Source organism: Panthera leo, chromosome D1 (genome assembly GCF_018350215.1).
Source record: "Panthera leo isolate Ple1 chromosome D1, P.leo_Ple1_pat1.1, whole genome shotgun sequence".
Taxonomy (NCBI): Eukaryota; Metazoa; Chordata; class Mammalia; order Carnivora; family Felidae; genus Panthera; species Panthera leo.
This window is the reverse complement of record NC_056688.1, coordinates 98540966-98562794: the sequence shown is the minus strand read 5'-3', so window position 1 is coordinate 98562794 and position 21829 is coordinate 98540966. Positions and strand designations below refer to the sequence as shown.

General features: G+C 42.0%; 1 protein-coding gene across 8 annotated transcripts in view; it reads left to right on the top strand.

Annotated features, from left to right (window-relative positions):
• The window catches only part of AMBRA1 (autophagy and beclin 1 regulator 1), a 177827-nt gene that overhangs the window by 19694 nt on the left and 136304 nt on the right, over positions 1-21829 (top strand). For 3 of the 8 annotated variants that reach the window (XM_042906348.1, XM_042906346.1, XM_042906345.1), the window contains exons 2-8: positions 11976-12229; positions 12622-12680; positions 13180-13363; positions 13992-14164; positions 15109-15175; positions 15729-15875; positions 16146-17182. In XM_042906348.1, the coding sequence (XP_042762282.1) occupies positions 12095-12229; positions 12622-12680; positions 13180-13363; positions 13992-14164; positions 15109-15175; positions 15729-15875; positions 16146-17182 (1802 nt within the window). In that variant the 5' untranslated portion in view covers positions 11976-12094. Of the gene's footprint in view, positions 1-4640; positions 4683-11975; positions 12230-12621; positions 12681-13179; positions 13364-13991; positions 14165-15108; positions 15176-15728; positions 17183-21829 lie in introns of those variants that run through there. The other 5 variants (XM_042906343.1, XM_042906342.1, XM_042906340.1 and 2 more) reach the window with 3 other exon arrangements.

The following is a 21829-nucleotide window of genomic DNA, read 5'->3' as shown; positions in this document are numbered from 1 at the left end:
CATTTATTTTTGAGACTGAGAGAGCATGATCGGGGGAGGGTCAGAAAGAGAGGGAGACACAGAGTCCGAAACAGGCTCCAGGCTCTGAGCTGTCGGCACAGAGCCCGACGCGGGGCCCGAACCCACAAACTGCAAGATCATGACCTGAGCCAAAGTTGGACACCCAACCGACTGAGCCACCCAGGCGCCCCAATTTTTAATTACATAATGACATAAGCGTCTTGAGGGCAAGGATGTTCAGTTAAGTATTCTCAGTGCCTAGAATAGTGCTGAGTACATAAGTAAATGTTCAATAAACATTTCTTGGCTATCATTGCTTTTGCATCTTTCTCCTCCCCTTCCTTTTTTAAAAATCTTTAAAGTTTATTTATTGTGAGTGAGTGGAGGAGGGGGGAAAGAGAGAGAGAGAGTGAGAGAGAGACTGAATCCCAAGCAGGCTCTGCACTGCAGTGAATTTATGAAACCGTGAGATCATGACCTGAGCCGAAACTGAGAGTCAGTCGCTTAACCGACTTAGCCAGCAAGGTGTCCCCTTCTCCTCCCCTTCTTTAACTGTTTTTTTATCCGGAAAGTTGGGGAAATGGAATCCAGGTTCTTAAATCCAGTGATTTATTTTGATTGGGTGAGAAATGTGATTGGCAAGATGGAGGGGCATTTGGACCTTTTAGCATAAGAGCTCTACATTTACTAATTTGACTTCTTTTCCTGAAGCCTTGAGGGAGATTTTTTCTTTCCCTATTCTGGTCAGCCAAGAACCTGACCTGGGCTGACTCTAACATTGGAGAACACCGAACACTGAACACAGTATCTGCCGAGCCAAGGACTGGGAGTCAAGTTCTGATACTATCTGAAGAAAAAGCCTGAATTCAAATCCTGCTTTGGCTACTGATGCCTCTTGCAAAGCTAGATGCATTTCGTAACCTCTTCCAGGTTTTATTTTTCTTAAATAATCTCATCTCAATAATCTCAGTAATCTCATCTGTCCTGGGGTTCCTGAGGATTCTTGGTTAATGTTCTCCAAGCTTTTAACAATACTGTTGCTATGGCTCCTGGGGTTTCCAGGAATCCTGGGGGCAATGTGTTACTGTGGGGGGAGAGTTGCACTTCTTTTTCCCAAAGACTGTGCAGAAAACAGAAAGATGTGATCCTTCATGATTTGAAATCAGCTTTACTTCAGCCTCCTAATATTGTGGGTGGATGAAAGGGATGTTGTTGCCAAAGTCATTAGGTCTGTTTGCCTGAGGCAGTTGGGGTCAGTTCCCAGTTCTGGGGTTAAGCTGTTTTTGCCTCTGAAATTTCTTTCATCAAAAGCTACTCTTTTTTCTCTGCTTACTAATAGAAAGTCTCTCGCCATTTTTGTGCATTTAAGGCTAACCTTCCTGGCTTCTTGATTCTGTTGATAGCTTGGGACTCAAAAATTGAGCTTCACTTTCTTGTTGGTTCAGTGGTTTCCTCCTTGCTCTTCCTTGAGTTTCCAGGGATTCTTGTATTCTTAGTCCGGTTTCCCCAGAATAGTTTGCAGATAACACTTCATTCCTTTTTTCGTTATCCTTCTGAGGTAAGTGACAATAAGGAAAACTGTCAGTCTCAGATTTGGAACTTACGGCTTTCTGTTTCCAGTTTTGATCACACTTTGTTTGTGAGTACAAACTCTGCTGTGTTTCAGACATTAGGTCATGTTATTTTTACTTTAGGAACCCTAGTAAGCAAACTCTGCAGCAGAAAAGCTAGTGCCTTTTCCTCCTCTTTATTATAAAAACAGTAATTAGAATTTACTTAGTTTTGTATCTTCAAAACATTTTGTAAGGCTGTTAGCCTATTTGTGATATACCATGTAGAAGTGTGCCTTATTCTGAATTGATATATATAAAAAAACATTGGGGGTGATGGTGGATATGAGAACAAAAGAGGTCGTATTGCTTGCTTATCTCTTGGTAAATTTGGGCTGACAGTCTTTGTACCGGGTACTCAATTCATTACCGTGTCTTAGCCTGGCTTTCTAGGTGGAGACAATTGTATTGAAGAGTTTTGTAATTCAGAACATAGATGTTGTGCATATCTGCAGTAGGGGTGTAGGTTCTGTTAGCGTTTTATCTCTGGGCTTTTGGTTCTTATGAAGAATGTGTCTGATTTTGATTGCATTGGTTTTGATTCTCTCAAATTATTTGCTTCTAATCTGTCAGGTGATTAATTAAAGGTCTTCTCTGATTCTGCTTCATGGCTCCTGTAGCTTCCTTTGCACTGTCTCGTAACTGAAGGTGCCAGACTTCTTTGTACGAACTCCTGTTTATTGTGCACTGTCCTTATTGTTAGTTCTTAACTTGGCTTGTACTTCCAAAAGTAGTAACTCTGCCTTGAATGTTTTGTAACCCATTTCTTCTGATGTTCTCCAAGGACATGACTCCTTTAAGTTACAAAAAGGGTATTATTACTTTCAGTTTGTACCTGGAGAAAAATGAAATTCAGCACCAGTGTGATTTGTAAAAGATTATATAACAACTCAGTGGTAAGAGTCCGTCATTGAAACTTCTTATGTCTTTGTCATATCTCTACCCATTAAATCACATCACCTTTATATCTGGCACTTTCAAGCCCCCAAAATATAATATCTCATATTCCCTTCCCTGCTCTCAGAATGTCCACTGCCTCTGTACTTTGTTCTGAATATGCTGTCTTTCAAATATGAAGCTGCCAGCCCTGGAACTGACACAGCCCTTCAGCCGTATTCTGTGGTCAAAACAAGTCACAAGTTCAGCCCCATATTCGGGGGGGGGGGGGGGGGGGGCGGGGAGGGCGATGAGAAATATGTTATCCCTTGATGGGTGGGGCAGCATGGGAGTAGAGTAGGAAGGATTTGATGGCAGCTATCTTTGGAGAGAGTCTAGCACAGGCTGGTAAACTAAGTTGGTTATAGAGAATCTTGATTTGGAACTAACTCTGGCAGTGCAAGGAGGTCACTAGCACTTTGCCCGCCACATGGATGAGAAAGGGTTGGCATGAGACCATGCATGTAAGAGTCCCCTTCTTTTCTCAGATGTGTTTATGTTATAGTTCATGTTTGACAAAAGAGTATACACAGGTTTGACTGAGTACGCAGAATCATATCTTCTGTTGATTAATGTTTTCAAGATTTATGTTCTGGCCTAGCAGCCAGACAGAAGTAATTTGCTGTGGCATCTATCTCTATTTCCTGTTGATAAGTAATTTTTTTTTACTTTGATGGAGTTGGTAGTTGTGTAGGGTAAATACAGAGTGGCTGAATTTCATGATATACTCTCATATGGTATTTTATCAAATTCAGAGTCATTTCTCGTCAAAGACTTTAGAGTCCTTTTTTCTCTCAAAAACCATATATTGATGTAAAGGAAGGGGTGAGAATTTTTTCATTTTCCTTGCTGTCATTCTTTAATTTCTTCTCCTTTGAGGAAATGAACATTACAAATATTAAGCAAACAGATTTCCAATTGATTTTGTAAGGCAGTAAAACAATTATTGAGGGGCTAATACATGTGAGGCTAGTAAATGACTAGAAGAGAGACTGACTAGGAAGTTCTATCTCAGGCACTATGGAGTTTTCTGTAGTAATTAAGTATTTATACTCTGGAGCCAGACTGCTTGGGTTTGAATCCTGAATCCACCACTGACAGTGTGACTTGTTCCCTTGGGACCTCACGAACCTGATGGGGTGGCTGTGAGGATCATAAATTAGTTTATGTAAAGTACGAAGAACAGTTCCTGGGACGTCAAAAGCACTGTGAAAGTGTTGGGTATTGTTATTTTAACCATTACCCTGTAGTTTTATTTTTTTAAAGATGTCAGTACTCAGATCCTTTATATGAAATGGTTTGGAGACTGCCACAGTGGACAGTTTCATTTCGCCTAAGAGAATTTGTATTAAATTTCATTTATCTGATTTAAAAAATTTTTCTTACTGCTATTTTAACATTTGCTTTTATTTATTTTGAGAGAGATAGAGGGCAAGCAGGGGAGGGGCAGAGAGAGAGGGAGACAGAACCCCAAGCAGGCTCTGCACTGTCAGCACAGAGCCTTATGCAGGGCTCGAGCTCACAAACTCTGAGATCATCACCTGAGCCAAAATCAAGACTCGGACGCTTAACTGACTGAGCCACCCAGGTGCCCCTCTTACTGCTATTTTAATTTTAATTCTTCATTGCGGAATGAAATTATTATTCTAGTACAAGCATTGGCATTCTAGAATAGTGAGCACTTTTCATTTGGTAAATCTTTTCATCTTCATGGTAACCCTGTTATATACCTACTCTCAGTGGTCACATTTTATAGACGAGGAAACTGAAGTATAGGCTGGTTCAGTAACTGTTTCAAGAAACCTTCTTTTGCCAAGAAAATGAAGAGCTGGGATTCAGTTGGCCAGTCTGATTGCAGGGCCCATATACCGCTATACCAGGCCAGCTCTTATTTAGAAATTATGGATTAAAAAATTACTTAAAATTTCTCTATCTGGATTTAACCACATTTATCACTTTGGCATATTCTAGGGTATCTTTTATTTTTTAGTATTTATGCATTTTATGTATTTATTTATTTTTAAGTATGCTCCATGTCCATCGTGGAGCCCAACGTGGGGCTTGAACTCATGACCCTGAGATCAAGACCTGAGCCACGATCAAGAGTCGGATGCTTAAACTGACTGAGCTATCCAGGTACCCTTAAGCTATCTTTATTCTATTTTATTCTATTCTATTTTATTTTATTTCATGTATTTTATTTATTTTGTTTTAATGTTTATTAATTTTGAGAGAGCAGGCATGCGTATGCAAGCTGGGGAGAGGCAGAGAGAGAGGGAGAGAGAGAATCCCAGGTTGGCTCCACACTCAGCGTGGAGCCCTGCTCAGGGCTTGATCACGACCTGAGCCGAAATTAAGAGTTGGATGCTTAACTGACTGAGCTACCCCAGGTGCCCTGCCCCTAGGATATCTTTTAGAAGTCCATACCTAGTACTACACAATTCAGGCAATAGATGAAGTTTTTCTGCTTCCAGGTGTGCTTGCCTTCAGAATGTGTTACCTGTGTCTACCTGTTCTAGATTGGTGATGCTCTCCCTGAATTTTCTTGCCCACCTCTAAGCTCAGTCTAGTCTAGGAGTCAGGCAGGGCTGTGTGGAAGTATTCTAGTCTGGTTGCTGGCTGTGGCACTCTCATTTTGGATTTTGGATTTGGATCCTATATAGTGTCATTTGAAGTATCCTAAAATGTCTTGTAAAAAGTCCTATTAATGAAAACAAAGCTGCCAATTGTAGAAAACTGTGTATATTTCCACCTACGTGGAGTTTCTAAAGAGTACTGGGCCACTTTTAGGCCTCTAATTAAAGGCCTGACATTCTGTTGCTAATTTTCCAGTTGTTGGGAGAGCTTTACTTATGCAAGTAGTCCTAGATTTAGTATTTAAAGAACTTTTTTTTTTCTTGAGAGAATTAACCTTGGGATGGATCCTCTGTGTTATGGAATGTGTGTTGGTATTACACAGTTGATTGGACTCCTAGACTGCCTACTTAGTGCAGTGGAGAGAGATGCAGATACTCAAGAAATGAGGTGATTGGACTCATTTTAACAGCCCGTTCGAGGTCTGTTAGTTTTCTGATTCACACTCCTGGAATGCTATTGGAAGGTAGGATTTTGGGTCTGAATTTTTAGCCAGGTTGCAGATACAGTTCTGAGTTAGTTCTGTTCTTATTTTTATTTTTATTAGAGAGAGTGAGTGTGTGTTTGTGTGTGTGTGTGAGAGAGAGAGAGAGAGAGAGAGGGAGAAGGAGAGAACAAGTGGGAGAGAGGGGCAGAGGGAAAGAGAGAGAGAATCTCAAGCAGGCTGCACACTCAGCACAGAGCCCAACACAGGGCTGGATCCCGCAATTCTGGAATCATGACCCAAGCCGAAATCGAGAGACACTCAATTGACTTAGCCACCCAGGTATCCCTGGTTGTTTTTTAATTCACTTGACTTTTATAGAGGTAGCTCATATCTCATTTAATTATTTTTGCCACACAAATAATCCTTTATTTTCCTGAGTACTTTTTACTTTGTTGTCTGGTAATAGCCTTTGAAGTATTTCTTAGAAAAATCTGCTACTCTTGGGAATGGTGGCATCTTGGGTCTCTGGGGTTTTAGTTGGCTGTATTGTTTGGCGAAGGAGACCACGGTGAACCCTGAGGAGTATTCAGTACTAGTGACAGCAGTTAACAGCAATAGTTTTGACACTCCACCACTCTTTGTGTGTTGGAGCCTCACCACAACCTGATGAAGCAAATATTGCCATTCCTGTTTTACAAAGAAGGAAACTGAGTCTCAGGGAGGTTAAGTAACTTGCCTGAAGTCCTCTAGGGAGAAGGTGGAGTAAAGTTTCTGGCATTAGTCAAATTGCTAGAGGAACCTTTAAATCTAACTTTTAGTTCCCACTGGGTTGTGGCATACTCTATAGGTGATTTTTGTTAGTAGTTGTTAAATGCAATTATGTCCTAGAATTAAGAAGAGAAAGTCTTTAAAGGTGGGTTATCTTCCCATCTTTTTTGAGTGCTCAGTCATGTCATGGGGGGTGGGGTTTGTACACATTTCTGTGTGTCCTTCTGGTTCTCCTTGCATAAGGCTTTGGGGGACGGAGAATTGATTCTGGGGACTGTGTAATGGCATCACAGAGACTATTCTTGGCACCCTTTGTCTCAGCCTGCTTTAAGGGACAGATTGGGAAACTTGTTTCTTCCTCCTTTTTAAAAAGAGGAATGAAAAACACACTTGACTGGCACTTCCTCCTCAGCAACAGGGCCTGTCTGGCTTCAGTCTGATTTAGCTCCTTTTGTTCCTTATAGAGAACAAAGTAAAGTCTCTTCTCAGGTAGCTGTAAGGAGTGGAAGTCTCTTATCCTTTTCAAGAAACAGAGCAAATATTTTTCTTCAGACAAAAGAGGGACCGTGCAATTGTTTCAGGCCCTTTGACTTCTGGCATCAGTCCAGCTTTCTCTTGTTTGAACTTTTAGTGTGTCTGGGTCCTTGGGAATTGATAGATAAGCTCTTTGCTAAGCTCAGACTTGAGTTTTTAGTTTTCTTGATAACTGGTATTTGTAGTAGCTCTTTCCTCTTCCGATTCCTGTAGGAACTTCAGGTCATATCACAGTTTTCTGAATCATACGATGTTTGTGACCTATATTTTCTTCCTCTTGAGTCACACAGGTTCAGAAGGTCAGATTTTTTTGGTATGAATTGGACTGCTGCTATTTTTACCACATTAGAAGATTGTAAATGGTTTACTTATCTAATTTTTTTTTTTAATTTTTTTTAACGTTTATTTACTTCTGAGACAGAGAGAGACAGAGCATGAATGGGGGAGGGTCAGAGAGAGAGAGGGAGACACAGAATCTGAAACAGGCTCCAGGCTCTGAGCTGTCAGCACAGAGCCCGACGCGGGGCTCAAACTCACGAACCGTGAGATCATGACCTGAGCCAAAGTCAGACGCTTAACCGACTGAGCCACCCAGGCACCCCTACTTATCTAATTTTTAAAGTGTATTTATTCTGAGAGAGAGAACGTTTGCGTGTGAGTTGGGGAGGGACAGAGAGAGAAAGAAGGAGAGAGAGAATCCCAAGGAGGCTTCATGCTGTCAGTGCAGGGCCCGATGCAAGGCTCGATCTCACTAACCCGCAAGATCATGACCTGAGCTGAAATCAAGAGTCAGATGCTTAACTGACTGAGCCACACAGGTGCCTCAAGATTATAAATGGTTTAAATGTATTTCTGTGAAAGTAGTTTTATGTCACACTCTTAAGACAAGGGCCCCTCAAAACTCATTAAAAAAATTTTTTTTTAATGTTTATTTTTGAGAGGGAGGGAGAGAGATAGAGAGCGAGCGAACAGGGGAGAGGCAGAGAGAGAGGGAGACACAGAATCCGAAGAAGGCCCTGGGCTCTGATCTGTCATTGTAGAGCCTGATGCAGGGCTCAAACTCATGAATGGTGAGATCAGGACCTGAGCAGAAGTTGGATGCTTAACCGACTGAACCACCCAGGTGCCCCAAAATTCATTTCTTCTGAACTTCTCTGTATTAGGTAAAAGAATTATAGGCTCAAAAAAAAAAAAAAATTAGACTCAGTAAAGGATTAAGATGAACTAATGGGAACTGTATTTCTGGCACCTTCCTGGTTAATGATTATTCAGCTGTGTGGCGGTTTAACTTCCAGACTTTTGGTACTAAACCGTGAGTTGTTAGGGTCACCAAGTAGATTATTTCCTTCCAGTTACTTCATCTTTAGTTTATTCAGGAGGTTGGCCTGCAGAATGTTGACATGTTCAGTGTGTACATATTTATATTGTGCACTAATGAGGGATGAGAGCTGTCCCGTGAGGATATAGGCTAGAGTTTGTTCCTTCATCACTCCTTAGGGAACTCTGCTGTATCCGTCTAGGAACTTGGAGTTGTGTCTTTCTGTAGAGTCTTTCTGGCTTTTTACATTTTAATATGCCAGGGAGAAAACTCCTTTCAGCACAGGCTATAAATATTTTCCCTTCTGTCTGTGTTTGGATACGTCTAGTTGTATACTTTTCATATTGCAGCCATTTGTGAAATGTAAAAAGCCCATTGTTGTTTCACTTTTACAATAAGCATTTATTACTTTTTAAATTTAAAAAGTGAAGAGAACATTACCTCTTCTAAGTACTAAGTTACTTATAGTCCCACCACCTAAAGACAAGCATGGTTAGTTGTTTTTTTTTTAATGTTTATTTATTTTTGAGAGAGAGAGAGAGAGAGAGAGAGAGTGTGAGGAGGGGAGGGCAGAGAGAGAGAGACACAGAATCCGAAGCAGGCTCCAGGCCATCAGCACAGAGCCTGACGTAGGGCTCGAACCCACCAACTGTGAGATCGCGACCTGAGCGGAAGTTGGATGCTTAACCAACTGAGCCACCTAGGTGCCCTAGTATTTTTTTTTTTTTTTAATGTTTATTTATTTTTGAGAAGGAGAGATAGTGCATGAACAGGGGAGGGGCAGAGAGAGAGGGGGACAGAGGATCCAAAGTGGGCTCTGTGCTGACAGCAGCAAGCCTGATGTGGGGCTTAAACCCATGAACTGAGCTGTGAGACCTGAGCTGAAGTCAGATGCTCAACTGACTGAGCTACCCAGGTGCCCTGGTTAGTATTTTTTTTTTTATATTTCTTTTGTATCACTGTTCTCCAAGATCTTTTTTTTTTTTTTTTTTTAACAAAATAGGGATCATACTATATGTGTAATTTTCTATTCTGCTTTTTTCACTGTATTTTTTCACGTCATTAAATATTTAAAAAATAAATTTTGGAGGCCCCTGGGTGGCACAGTTGGTTGAGTGTCTGATTCTTGATTTTGGCTTAGGCCATGATCTCATGGTTTGTGAGATCGAGCTGACAGTGTGGATCCTGCTTGGGATTCTCTCTTCCCTTTTCCCTCTGCCCCTCCCCTGCTCACGAGCTCTCTTTTCTCTCTCTCTCTCAAAATAAATAAACATTAAAAAAAAGAATTTTAAAAATAGATTTTTGAGGCACCTGGGTGGCTCAGTCAGTTGGTTAAGTGTCCGACTCTTGATTTCAGCTTAGGTCATGATTTCGCAGTTTGTGAGTTCAAGCTCCTCGTTGGGCTCTGACAGCTCAGGGCCTACTTGGGATTCTCTCTCTGCCCCTCCCCTGCTCTGTCTCTCTCTCTTTCTCTCTGTCTTTCAAAAATAAATAAATACACTTAAAAATTTTTTGAATAGGTAATGCATTTCAAAAATAAAAGTGACACAAAATGAAAACATTTGAGAAGTCTTATTTCCATATTTATCTCCATTCATTCTTTCCCTTTAGTCCCTAACGAGTGACCATTAATTTCTTCTCTTATTCAAAAAGTTGCATTGCTATGCATATTGTTTTGTACTTTGCTTTTTCACCCCTATTAGCAATATTTTATTTTGGAGATTTCTTGTTATCAGTACCCAGAGAATCTTCCTTATTGTAGATTAGTCATCCAGTCCCCTTTTTACATCGACACTTTAGTTGTCCCCAGTTTTTTGCTGTTACAAACAATAAGACAGAAGTAGTAATTAAAGGGGAAAAAAAAAAGCATTTGCTGTGCTTCAGTTATTAAGGAAAAGTTCTTTCCAAAGCAATGCCAGCTAGTAAATGTAGAAATAATGATGGAATTTGAGAATCTACGTTTTTTCAGCTCCTAAAGGAAATAATTCAAGAAGGAATCATCAGTGACTGCTAAATCATTAAGCAAAAAGTTGAGAAGGAACAGGATATTCCATCGAGGCCAAATATTAACCACAGATGGCTAATTATAAAGGGGAGGGATGTACCTTTATAAAGAGAGCTCTGGCAGTTACAAACTCAACCAAGTGGTCATATTTTGCCAAATGATCACATAATTTTCCAAGTCCCACCAACTCAGTCTGAGGATATGTGCCACCTGATAGGCTTCATTGTAGCAGGGGGTGGGGCTTGGGAGGGTGATACATAGATACTATCACCTGTGAAGCAGGTGCCAAAAATACTTCACCTAAATCTAATCAGTGTTTTAGACCTAACCTTCTATTTATAGTAAATGTGAGGGATAGAGAGGTAAGCTAAATGGCACTGTGAAGAAACAATCAGACAAAACTAGTATGTAAGACAGTCTCCAGGTACCTGTCCTGGGATTTTAAAAAGCTTGTGAATAAGTAAAGGTAAAACCAACCAAAGCAAAATTTGGAGGCCATTCTAGAATAAAAGAAACTAAAGAGATATAACATCCAAACTAATTGCTTGAGTTTTGATTGGATTTTTTTTTTTTAAGGCAACTATTAAAGCCATTTTTAAATAGTTGGGGACATTTGAATGAGGACTGAGTATTAGGTGATAATCAGTGTACCTAATGGTATTGTGGTTATGAAGTCAAACGTCCTTATTCCCTGCAGATGCACAGTAAGGTAGATAGGGTTAAAGCATATTGATGCCTGATGAAATGGTGCAGAAAAAAATAAAACAACACATATATAGTGTTGTCCATAGAGACAGATAAAGCAAATGTGACCAAATGTTAACAGTTCTTGAGTTTTAACTGGTGAATACTGTGTTTATTGTACTGTTTTTTCAACTTTTCTGCACATTTGAAATGTTCCATAACATTTGAAGAAGCAGTGCTACAGTGAATAACATTTTACGTGTATTCTTCTGAAATGCCATTTTATTGGACTGCATATTCCATTGTATAGAGGAGCCACAATTCTTTAATTGTTGCACATGTGTATATATATATTTTGCTGCTAGTTGACCTTTTTTTTTTGTGTGTGTGTGTGTGGTGATAGTTTTATGCCCTTATGGCTTGTGGTGGATGAGAAAAAGGAACTGAAATTTTTTTCTTCTGTTTTCTCCTCTCTGTACTACTCTGGAACTTTTGTGGAAAAGAGAAAAGGAGAGTGAGAAAGATACCCCCAAAGTAGTCCTTATGCACATGCTTTTAGGGAGGAGATAAGAGTTGAGGCTGCTGCATAAGAACCAGCCCTCAAGTAATAAATAGCCTTTTAGAATTGGTTACCTGTTCTTTGGTTTGGAAGCTGCCCAAGTGATGGGGGGGGCGGGGGGGAGAAGCTGGTGACTAAGGAAGCAGTGTGGCCCAGAAGGGGAGGGCAGGTGCTGTGTTTTGTTTTTTGTTTTTGACAGGGTTTTAGACCTTATTTATTTTTATGTGTAACAAAAGTTCTTATCTGATAAAATAATAACAGAGTAACTGCTTTAGAGAATGGCTTATTCTTTAGATATAAGGCTGATCTATTGATGATATGAAAGGAATTTAAGGATGAAATATTTTTGGAAAAAAAGTTCTGGGAGAAGGGTCTTTTCCTGAGAAAGTGTCATTAAATTAAAACACAGAACTTTCCTCTTTGAGCTAGAATCATGTTTTCAGTGGGAAGCTTCTCTGATTGCAGAATAGATATTCTTTAATTTCATGTCCATCCTTTAGATTTCCATGAAGACAACTTACAAGGACCTGAATGGCCTCAATTTAGCTGCATCAGCTTGTGGAGCTATTGCTTGCTCCTTCACTTCCTGTGCCTGGTGTGACAGTGGCTACTGAACGCCATGAAGGTTGTTCCAGAGAAGAATGCTGTCCGGATACTCTGGGGGCGAGAACGGGGCACTCGGGCCTTTGGAGCTCAGCGGCTTCTGCAGGAGCTGGTGGAAGATAAAACCCGGTGGATGAAATGGGAAGGCAAGGTGGGAACAATGGATATTTTTGACATAAGATTTTTAGGGGTAGAATGGGATAAGATTTTTAGGACAGTAGAGTGGGGTTTTAGAATGGGCTAATTATGTAGAGTTGGGATACCATTTATTTTGTGTGAGAGAATTGATATATCTAACCTACAGAGTTTTAAAAATAAATTTGGAAGAATTCATGGGCTAGAAATATCTTTTGTCTTTAGAACTAGACATTTTTCTTAAAGGTAATTTGGATTTCTCTTTCAATTTGTGACTTTGATCACTGTTTCCAGTGTTTCAGCTTATACTGAATACTGATCTACTATGGTTCATGTGCTTTTGAGATAGAGTAGGTCATAGTTTATAAATAATGTGTTTTAATTTTTTTTTTTTGGTTTGTTTTTCAGAGAGTAGAACTGCCTGATAGTCCACGCTCTACATTCTTACTGGCCTTCAGCCCAGACAGGTACCTAGTACTTACCTATAACTTAACCTAAGACTTGTGATAGCATTGCTTTATGTATATTTGGTCTAGCTTGGTCTTCCAAGTTACATCCCTAAGGGTTCTTTGAAACATTGCTTGAATAGAGCTTTGCCAGTGTATCAGAAGGGGAAAGAAGGTAGATGAGCTGTGCTATCCATAGAAATAATAGGAATAAGCAAAGGAAACAACAGACATTGAGGATCAAAACTTGGGAAGTTTCTCAATTACAATCCTTTGCCTGTGTGATATAGGCCACTGATGGAGTGATAATTTTCCTACCTGGAAAACAATATTCTCTGAAGGGGATGTGTGGAGAAGCCAGAGCTTTCAAAGATCAGAATATTTCGGTTGTTTGTAATGCCTAAGGTGTAGTTTTTTCACGCTAGGGTGGAGAATATTCCAAAGCCAATTGTCCAGAACTGAGAAGGTTGGTTACCCTCCTGTGTGCTTCACATTCACGTCCTACTCTTCAATCCTCTAGGACTCTGTTGGCCTCCACCCACGTGAACCATAATATCTATATTACGGAGGTGAAGACTGGCAAGTGTGTTCATTCTCTGATTGGACACCGCCGCACTCCGTGGTGTGTCACTTTTCATCCCACCATCTCAGGCCTTATTGCTTCTGGCTGCCTGGATGGGGAGGTTAGGATTTGGGATTTGCATGTAAGTATTTCCATTTCCTTGAGACTCTAAATGCAGAGAGTTGTTTACCATTGAGTTCTTAACTGGAGGAGAAACTAGCTAGGTTCTTAGGACTACATGTGAGTAAGCGGTAGTCATTGCCCACTTAAGTAATAGGAATAATATTCCTCCATTCTAAGGTGAACACCCTGTTTAACTGTTTTTCCATCTGCCCACCGTGACATAGTATAGGAGGTTCTAAAAGGTGTTTGGGATAGATGCCTTTTGTTTTAGAGCGAGGATTGTATTATATTCTGATCATGATCACCAAAGCAATATGCTTCCTGACTTGCTGGTGGTTTTTTGTTTACCATGTCACGCACCAGGCTTGCGTTTTCACAGGCCTCAGAAACAGGAATTGTGTGGATACTCATTGCTTTGGATTATAGGTGACTTGGGAGAACTGAGCTGACAGTAATAATTTTCTGATAAATTGGTGACACTGCCAGATCACTGATTTTCTACACTTTACAGAGGACATATTTAAAGTAGGCTGTACAAGTGGTCATTTTACCTTAAATGGTCCTTTTTTTTTTTTTTTTTTTGAAATTGACATCCTAACCTCCTGCTAGTTTGTAACCGGAGACTATTTGGATTGGTTCATTTATAGGGTGGCAGTGAAAGCTGGTTCACAGATAGCAACAATGCCATTGCTTCCCTGGCTTTCCACCCTACGGCTCAGCTCCTGCTGATTGCCACTGCCAATGAGATCCACTTCTGGGACTGGAGTCGACGGGAGCCCTTTGCTGTGGTGAAGACAGCTAGCGAGATGGAACGGGTCCGGTGAGTGCTCTGCCCACTAGTGATGTTTGGCATAGGACTCACATGGCAGAGAGCATTTACACTTGCTGTCACCTCAAGAAGCAGTTTGTTACGCCTGTTCAGAGCAGGGGGTTATCTGTGAGGCTCCTCCTACTTTTTAAGTTGCTGGCCAATCAACAGTTCATTTTAGCTGTTCCTTATTGGCCTCCTCTTCTGGGCTCTGTAGACCAGGGTTGTTAGAAGGTCTTTTAGGTTCAAAGCTATCTGGACTTGGGGTAGAGCCCTTTTTTTTGTGTGTGTGGGGGAGGAACACCTGAAAGTTGTTCAGGTAGAGGTTAGCTTGGTAGGTAGTTGCTAGCCCCAGTTGTCTGTGTTTATCAAACTGGAAAATGGAGATGTAAGTATGTATCAAATCTGCTGTGGATATTTAGCCCCCAAGATCAAAACACACATTGCCTGAATTAAATACAGATGAGGCATTGGTTTCTTTGGTCCTCTTGGTATCGCAGCTGGATATAAGAAAATTTTCTGGTCTCAGCCACTTGATGCTGAGATAGTTCACTGTCACACAACCCCTGCTCCTTGCCAGTGGAGCTGCTGTGTGAGGGAAGAAGTAACCCTGTGGCAGAGTTTGGGAGTGACCTGTGCTTTACTGTGATGATAGGCTCTTAGATATGAGCCAGTATGTGCTTAATGTAGTTGCTTCTTGGGATGAGAGCCTAGGTGCTTTTTGAAATTATTTTTGTGATACATATTCCCCTATTCTGGCAAGTGTGAGGAGGTAACAAGAAGTATTGAACTTTATTATTTTAATCTGTTTGAAAGTTTTGAAAGCTTCCAGCGTGAAGTGGATACCTGGGTAATCCCACAGTTATTAGTAATGATTGCTATAAATTTGAACACAGGCTTCCTCTTCTCAATTAACATCTATGTGTGTCTGTCTTTTTCTTCTTCTGTGTTTTCAGTCTGGTGAGATTTGACCCTCTTGGACACTACTTACTCACAGCAATTGTTAACCCCTCTAATCAGCAGGTAAGTTAGCATTTCCAACTGCATCTCAACTGTGGGTTGTTTTCTCAACTAGTGCTCCAGTTCTGATTATTTGGACTTGTCATTTGTAATGGCCAGGTGTTTCTTTTCTAGTTGGAATTCAAAGCTAGTTTCAGACTGTGTGCTCAAAGTTATAGCCATAATCTTGACAGGGGAGTCAATTCTGAAACCCCCAGGTGATTGCCTCATTAGAGTCACCAGGCTGTGTTGGATAGCTTGTCATTATGTGCCTTGGGCTGGTTGACATTTTCTTCCCCTCATTGCTTCCGTCATAGAGATGCATTTTGTAATAGAATTGGCTTGCCAGCTGTACTCATTCAGAAATGTTGCTAATCGGAAATGAATAATGTGATACCATATGATGATTCTGAATCTGAAGCCGGTTGGTCCTCAGTGCTTCCGGGGTAGAGTTGTTGTCTATCCATGAAGGTTGTTTTTCGCGGATGGTTATCAACAGTTAATCTTTCTTAATTTACCTGGAGGTTCTACCTAACCGCCTTGCTCTACCCCTGCCCCGCCTTGCTCCACATCGCAGGGTGATGACGAACCAGAGATCCCCATAGACGGAACAGAGTTATCCCACTACCGTCAGCGTGCCCTGCTGCAATCACAGCCAGTTCGCCGGACGCCTCTCCTCCACAATTTCCTGCACATGCTGTCCTCCCGCTCCTCTGGCATCCAGGTGGGAGAGCAAAGCACAGTGCAAGAGTCTGCTACCCCCTCACCCCCACCGCCTCCCCCTCAGCCCTCCACGGAGCGCCCCAGGACTTCCGCTTACATCAGGCTCCGACAGCGGGTCAGTTACCCCACAGCTGAGTGCTGCCAGCACCTTGGGATCCTGTGCCTTTGCAGCCGCTGCTCTGGCACTCGAGTTCCTTCCCTCTTGCCACACCAGGACAGTGTTCCCCCTGCTTCTGCCAGGGCTACTACCCCTTCCTTTTCTTTTGTACAGACCGAGCCCTTCCATCCCCCGGAGCAGGCCTCGTCAACGCAGCAGGACCAGGGCCTCCTGAACCGGCCGTCTGCCTTCAGTACAGTCCAGAGCAGCACTGCCGGCAACACGCTCCGCAACCTCAGTCTGGGTCCCACCCGTCGCTCTTTGGGAGGCCCTTTGTCCAGCCACCCCTCTAGGTATCACCGAGAAATAGCTCCCGGGCTGACAGGGTCCGAGTGGACCCGGACAGTGCTCAGTCTGAACTCCCGCTCTGAGGCAGAATCCATGCCTCCGCCCAGGACCAGTGCCTCTTCGGTGAGTTTGCTGTCTGTGCTGAGACAGCAAGAAGGTGGCTCTCAGGCGTCTGTGTACACTTCAGCCACAGAAGGGAGGGGTTTTCCAGCTTCAGGGTTGGCAGCTGAGTCAGATGGAGGAAATGGCTCCAGCCAAAACAACTCAGGCAGCATTCGCCATGAGCTTCAATGTGACCTGAGACGCTTCTTTCTGGAATATGACCGGCTTCAGGAGCTGGACCACAGCCTGAGCGGGGAAGCCCCCCAGACCCAACAGGCCCAGGAAATGCTCAATAACAACATTGAGTCTGAGAGGCCAGGCCCCTCCCACCAGCCCACCCCGCACAGCAGCGAGAACAACTCCAACCTGTCTCGTGGCCACCTAAACCGTTGCCGCGCCTGCCACAATCTCCTGACCTTCAACAACGACACCCTGCGCTGGGAAAGAACCACACCCAACTACTCCTCTAGTGAGGCCAGCTCCTCCTGGCAGGTCCCCAGCACCTTCGAGGGCATGCCGTCAAGTGGCAGCCAGTTACCACCCCTTGAGCGGACTGAGGGCCAAACGCCCAGCTCCAGCAGGCTGGAGTTGAGCAGCTCTGCTAGTCCGCAGGAGGAGAGGACTGTGGGGGTGGCCTTCAACCAGGAGACGGGCCACTGGGAAAGAATTTACACCCAGTCCAGCAGATCTGGAACTGTAACACAGGAGGCCTTACATCAGGATATGCCTGAGGAGAGCTCCGAGGAAGATTCACTCAGGAGGTAAGCAGGTGCTTTCTTGTCTTCTCCTGTATCCCTTACTTTTCTCCTTCTGTCTCTTCCTTCAGTCCTGTAGATGTTGTGGCTGGATCTGGAGTGTCTGGGACCCATACATCTGGTTCTGGTCTCCCTAAGGTCCATTGCATCTTCCTGGAAAACTTGCTCTGGTGGCAGAGATAGGATGGGGCCTAGCAGTCTAAGTCACCTGGCTCTGCTAAGTTCATGAGACTGTTAGCCTAAAGGAGAGTGCAGATCAGGTTAGGGATGTAAATGGAGGTGGAGCCATTGACTTCCTCTGCCCTGTTCTTTGACCTTCTTGGAGGATTGTATGTGCAGCGCTGGTTATTGTGGAAAAAGAAAATGGTCCACAGTGCTTAGAAATAGGTAGTAAAAGAGAACCTGCTTGGTACAGATTAGTGTATTGGCTTTTTTTCAGTTGTGTCTCTTTGGACAACTGTGTTCACCTTCTGGAGCATTGCAACTTGACAAAGGAAAAAGAAAATAATACATGTATATATGTGTTGAGGAAAGTCTGCTTTAGAGATACATATTTTTTGGATAGCAAGTTAGTTGCTTAATTAAGATTCTTTGAGGAGATCTTCCAGATGGACATTCACCTCAAGGTGGGGAAGAAGAATAATTCACGGAAGGAAGCCCTCTCCATACTCAGATCGGCATCCCAGGCAACTCTTCCATGGAAGAAACAGAGTGGGTGTAGTTACCCGCCCACCACATGTTCCATGTATGGCTATGTGAGCATCTATCTTGATTTATTAGGGACTTCTTTCTGTAATTCTGTAAAGGTCACATCTAGCGTAATCACCAACTCCCAGAATATGCCTGTTGGATCCAAACAGCATATTGCTTTGCATTACATCCTCTGTTGAAGCAACTGAAATTTCTGACATAAGCTTCTAACAAGGGTGGGAATATGGATTGTGCACATAATGTACTTGTTATTTTGGGAGAATGCTTTAGAGAGTTACCCAGTTAATAAGTATTTGTTGAATGGTTACAATTTTTCCAGCACTGTGCCAGGCACTGTAGGGAATACAAAAGAAGTATAATACCTGGTCTTTACCCACTGGGGGTATTAATTATAGAGGCAAGACTTATTTACATACAATTATATAAAAAATGTAGATGACCCAAATGCTTCATTGTGTGGTACTCAGATTAAATGCAGTCTCATTTCAGAGAAAGGGAAGTACCATCAAAGAAGGTTATACAAAACCAAGCCTTGAAAGATGACTAGGATTTGGAAAGGGAAAGACCTTTTTACTTTAGGGGACCAGCAGATCATAAGGCATGAAAGAGCATGTTGAATGCCAGATGGTTACTAGGGGGTAGTTGCTAAGGGGAAGATAGGGACACTTGGTTGGATATGAAAGATACACTGATAGAGGTTGTTACTATGCTTAAATAATTGACACCAGTTCTGAGTTAACATCTCCTAAATTCCCAGCTTTGGAATATTTTGTCTTGCTCAGAGGAGCCTGGGACTGTTACTCCTCTTTGTCAAGAGAAGTGGGAAGGGAGCAAGCACAGTGCCTGACGCAGAGCAGGCATACAAAAAGTTTGTGAAAGGTAGCTGTAAAGGGACTGTCTTCAGTTACTGCTCTAAAAGTAGCTGAAGTTACTACGAGTGCCTGTCTCCAAGTACCAGTGGGCCTCTGGTCATCCTTTGTCCATTCAATTGTAGCAGTGCCTTTTCATGTGTTCTTGTTTGGAGAAATACCTGAGTGGTTTAAAATAAACTCTACTGTTTGATAATAATTAGAGACACCAATTACTGAGGGTCGCTGTATATTAGGTACTGTGTCTGGTGCTGTGTCTTTGTATTAATTCTCATTTCCACCACAACTCTGTGCAAGGCACGTGTTAAATTTCTCATCTTACAGCTGAGATAAGTAAGGCTCAGAGAAGTCAAGTTTCTTGTTAAAGATCTATGAGTAGTTTGCTGAGTGGGGATTTGAATTCTGGTGTGTGTGACTAAAGATTTTTCTAAACTGTCGTCCGTGGTATGTTCCTTGCTGTGATACCTCATTTTTAGGTGAACCATTTTTCTTTTCCTTTAACTTTTTATTATGATAATCTTCAAACATATAAAAATGAAAAGTATAATAAATTTCATATACATATCACCTGACTTTAAAAATTATCAACACTTGGCCAGCTTTCATTCATGTATATGCCCTCTTTGTATAAGTGCATCTGAAAATAATATGTTTCTCTAGAGAAATGCCATCCAATAAAACTTTCTACAGTGATGGAAGCGTTTTGTATCTGTGCTGTCCAGTGTGGTAGGCACTAGTTACATATGGCTAGTGTGAGCTGAGGAACTGTGTTTAAATTTTTAAATTTTAGTCAAATGTAAATAGTCACATGTGACTAAAATGTTAATAACTTCTTGATAAAGTAGACCATTTAAAACCCAGAATCTATGTTTGTGTTTTAAATTAAAAAGTTCAAACATTTAAAATTGTATGTTGTAGGGGCGCCTGGGTGGCTCAGTCGGTTAAGCGTCCGGCTTCAGTTCAGGTCACGATCTCGTGGTCCGCGAGTTCGAGCCCTGCATCGGGCTCTGGGCTGATGGCTCAGAGCCTGGAGCCTGCTTCCGATTCTGTGTCTCCCTCTCTCTCTGCCCCTTCCCCGTTCATGCTCTGTCTCTCTCTGTCTCAAAAATAAATAAATGTTAAAAAAAAAAATTAAAAAAAAAATAAAATAAAATTGTATGTTGTAGTAAATGAAATCCCTTGTCATCTTGCTGTGAACAATTGTGCATGTATATTTTTTCTTTTAAAATATGCAAATAATGCATGGTTTTATTGTAAAATACAGTAGTTACGTTATTTATGGAGTCGCTTAAGATGAGCCAGGATGAAATGCACTGTGAAGGCTGACAGCCTGCTCAAAAGTGAGGTACATTTGTAGAATGTTCCAAGTGCACACCCTTTACAGAAGGGGCATCACTTCCTCGTGATTTGAGTGGCTGCCTTGTAGTGTAAATTACTAATACATACAGGTGCTAATTAGCCCCTTCTGCCACCTTCAAAAGGAACCGGATGCTCTCTAGCTGATGAGCCAGCCCTTGCTTTTATTTCCCCAGCAGGTGTCACTGTTGGGCTGTTGCTGCCGCTCGGCTAGGCTGGCTGGCAAGAAAGGTGTCCTTGTTGTGTGCCTAGACTACTTGAAGGGAGAGGGTTTATTCATTTGACTTTGTAGTAGGAGATAGACTAAAGAGGCATATTTTGATCCTCGGTGCTGCTGATTTAATTCATAGTGTTTGCAAATAGCGAGAATATTAAGCACGAGTATATTTCAGTATAGCTGTATGGTGCTGAGCTGTATTAACCAGTTCATGGTTTGTCTCTTTTTGCCCGCGGGCAGTAGAAGGCAAGCTGTCTGTGTAGTCCTGACTCCAGCATATAACTTGTAACTTGAGTGGCAGGCCCTTTCCTCACCACCAGAAACTTTTTGGGTCTCATAGCCCAGAATCTAGCAGATCAGGGTTTTGTGGCTCCCTGCAGCTTACAGCAGGAGTCCCTATGAGTTTGAAAGGCTGGTATTAGGAAAAAGAGAAAAGTATTTACGTGGCATCTTAAAACTGGAGAAACCCTAGAGTTTATTTAGTCCAGATTTTTTTTTGTTGTTGTTTTGTTTTTAATGAGAAAACTTAGATGCAGAGAGGGGAAATGACTTTTTAAGAGGTGCTTATTGCAAAGGTAGATTCAAACCCCTAGGTCCTAAAGAGGGCACTCTTTCCTCCTCTTGAAATTAGTGCTTTCACATCAGTTTTCTCCATCAGAACCTCTGTTGCTCATGTAGATCATTGCCTGGGGGTGGGGGTTGGGGGCTCTTCAGTCAACTCTCTGTAAGAAATTGGAGGTCTGATAGATCATTTGTAATTATTGCCTCCAGGTAGAAATGTAATCAACACAGTATTTTTCAGGATACATGAGAAAGAGTGTTTTAGTTATTTGTCATAGAACTGCATTGATTAGTTTGTGGGTTTTTTTTTTTAATGTTTGTTTATTTTGAGAGAACAGGAGCTTACATACGCGGGAGAAGGGGAGAGAGAGGGAGAGAGAGAGAGAGAGAGAGAGAGAGAGAGAGAATGAGAGAGAATGAGAGAGAATGAGAGAGAATGAATGAATCCCAAGCAGGCTCTGCCCTGCCATCACAGAACCCATCCAGGGGCTCAACCTCACAAACCTTGAGATCATGACCTGAGCCGAAATCAAGAGTTGGATGCTTAACTGACTGAGCCACCCAGGTACCCTTGATTAGTTTTTTTGAAGTCATTCCAGTTAAGGAAGCACTGTAAAAATCCCAACGAATGATGGGGGCTCCTGGGTGGCTCAGTTGGTTAAGTGCCCAACTCTTGGTTTCAGCTCAGGTCTTAGGGTCATGAGTTCAAGCCTGGTATTGGGCTCTGTGCTGAGTGTGAAGCCTGCTTTAAAAAAAATAATCATCCCAACGAATGGGAGATCAAAATCTGACCTAATCCTCCTCAACTGAATTATTTCTGCATTCTTTATCCTGATAGGTGACAAGGCCTTTCGTCTGAAGTATTTAATAAGATTGAGTGTATTCTGAGAACTGATGTCTTTTGATCTGCACTTTTCCCTTATCAAAGAAGATTGGGGA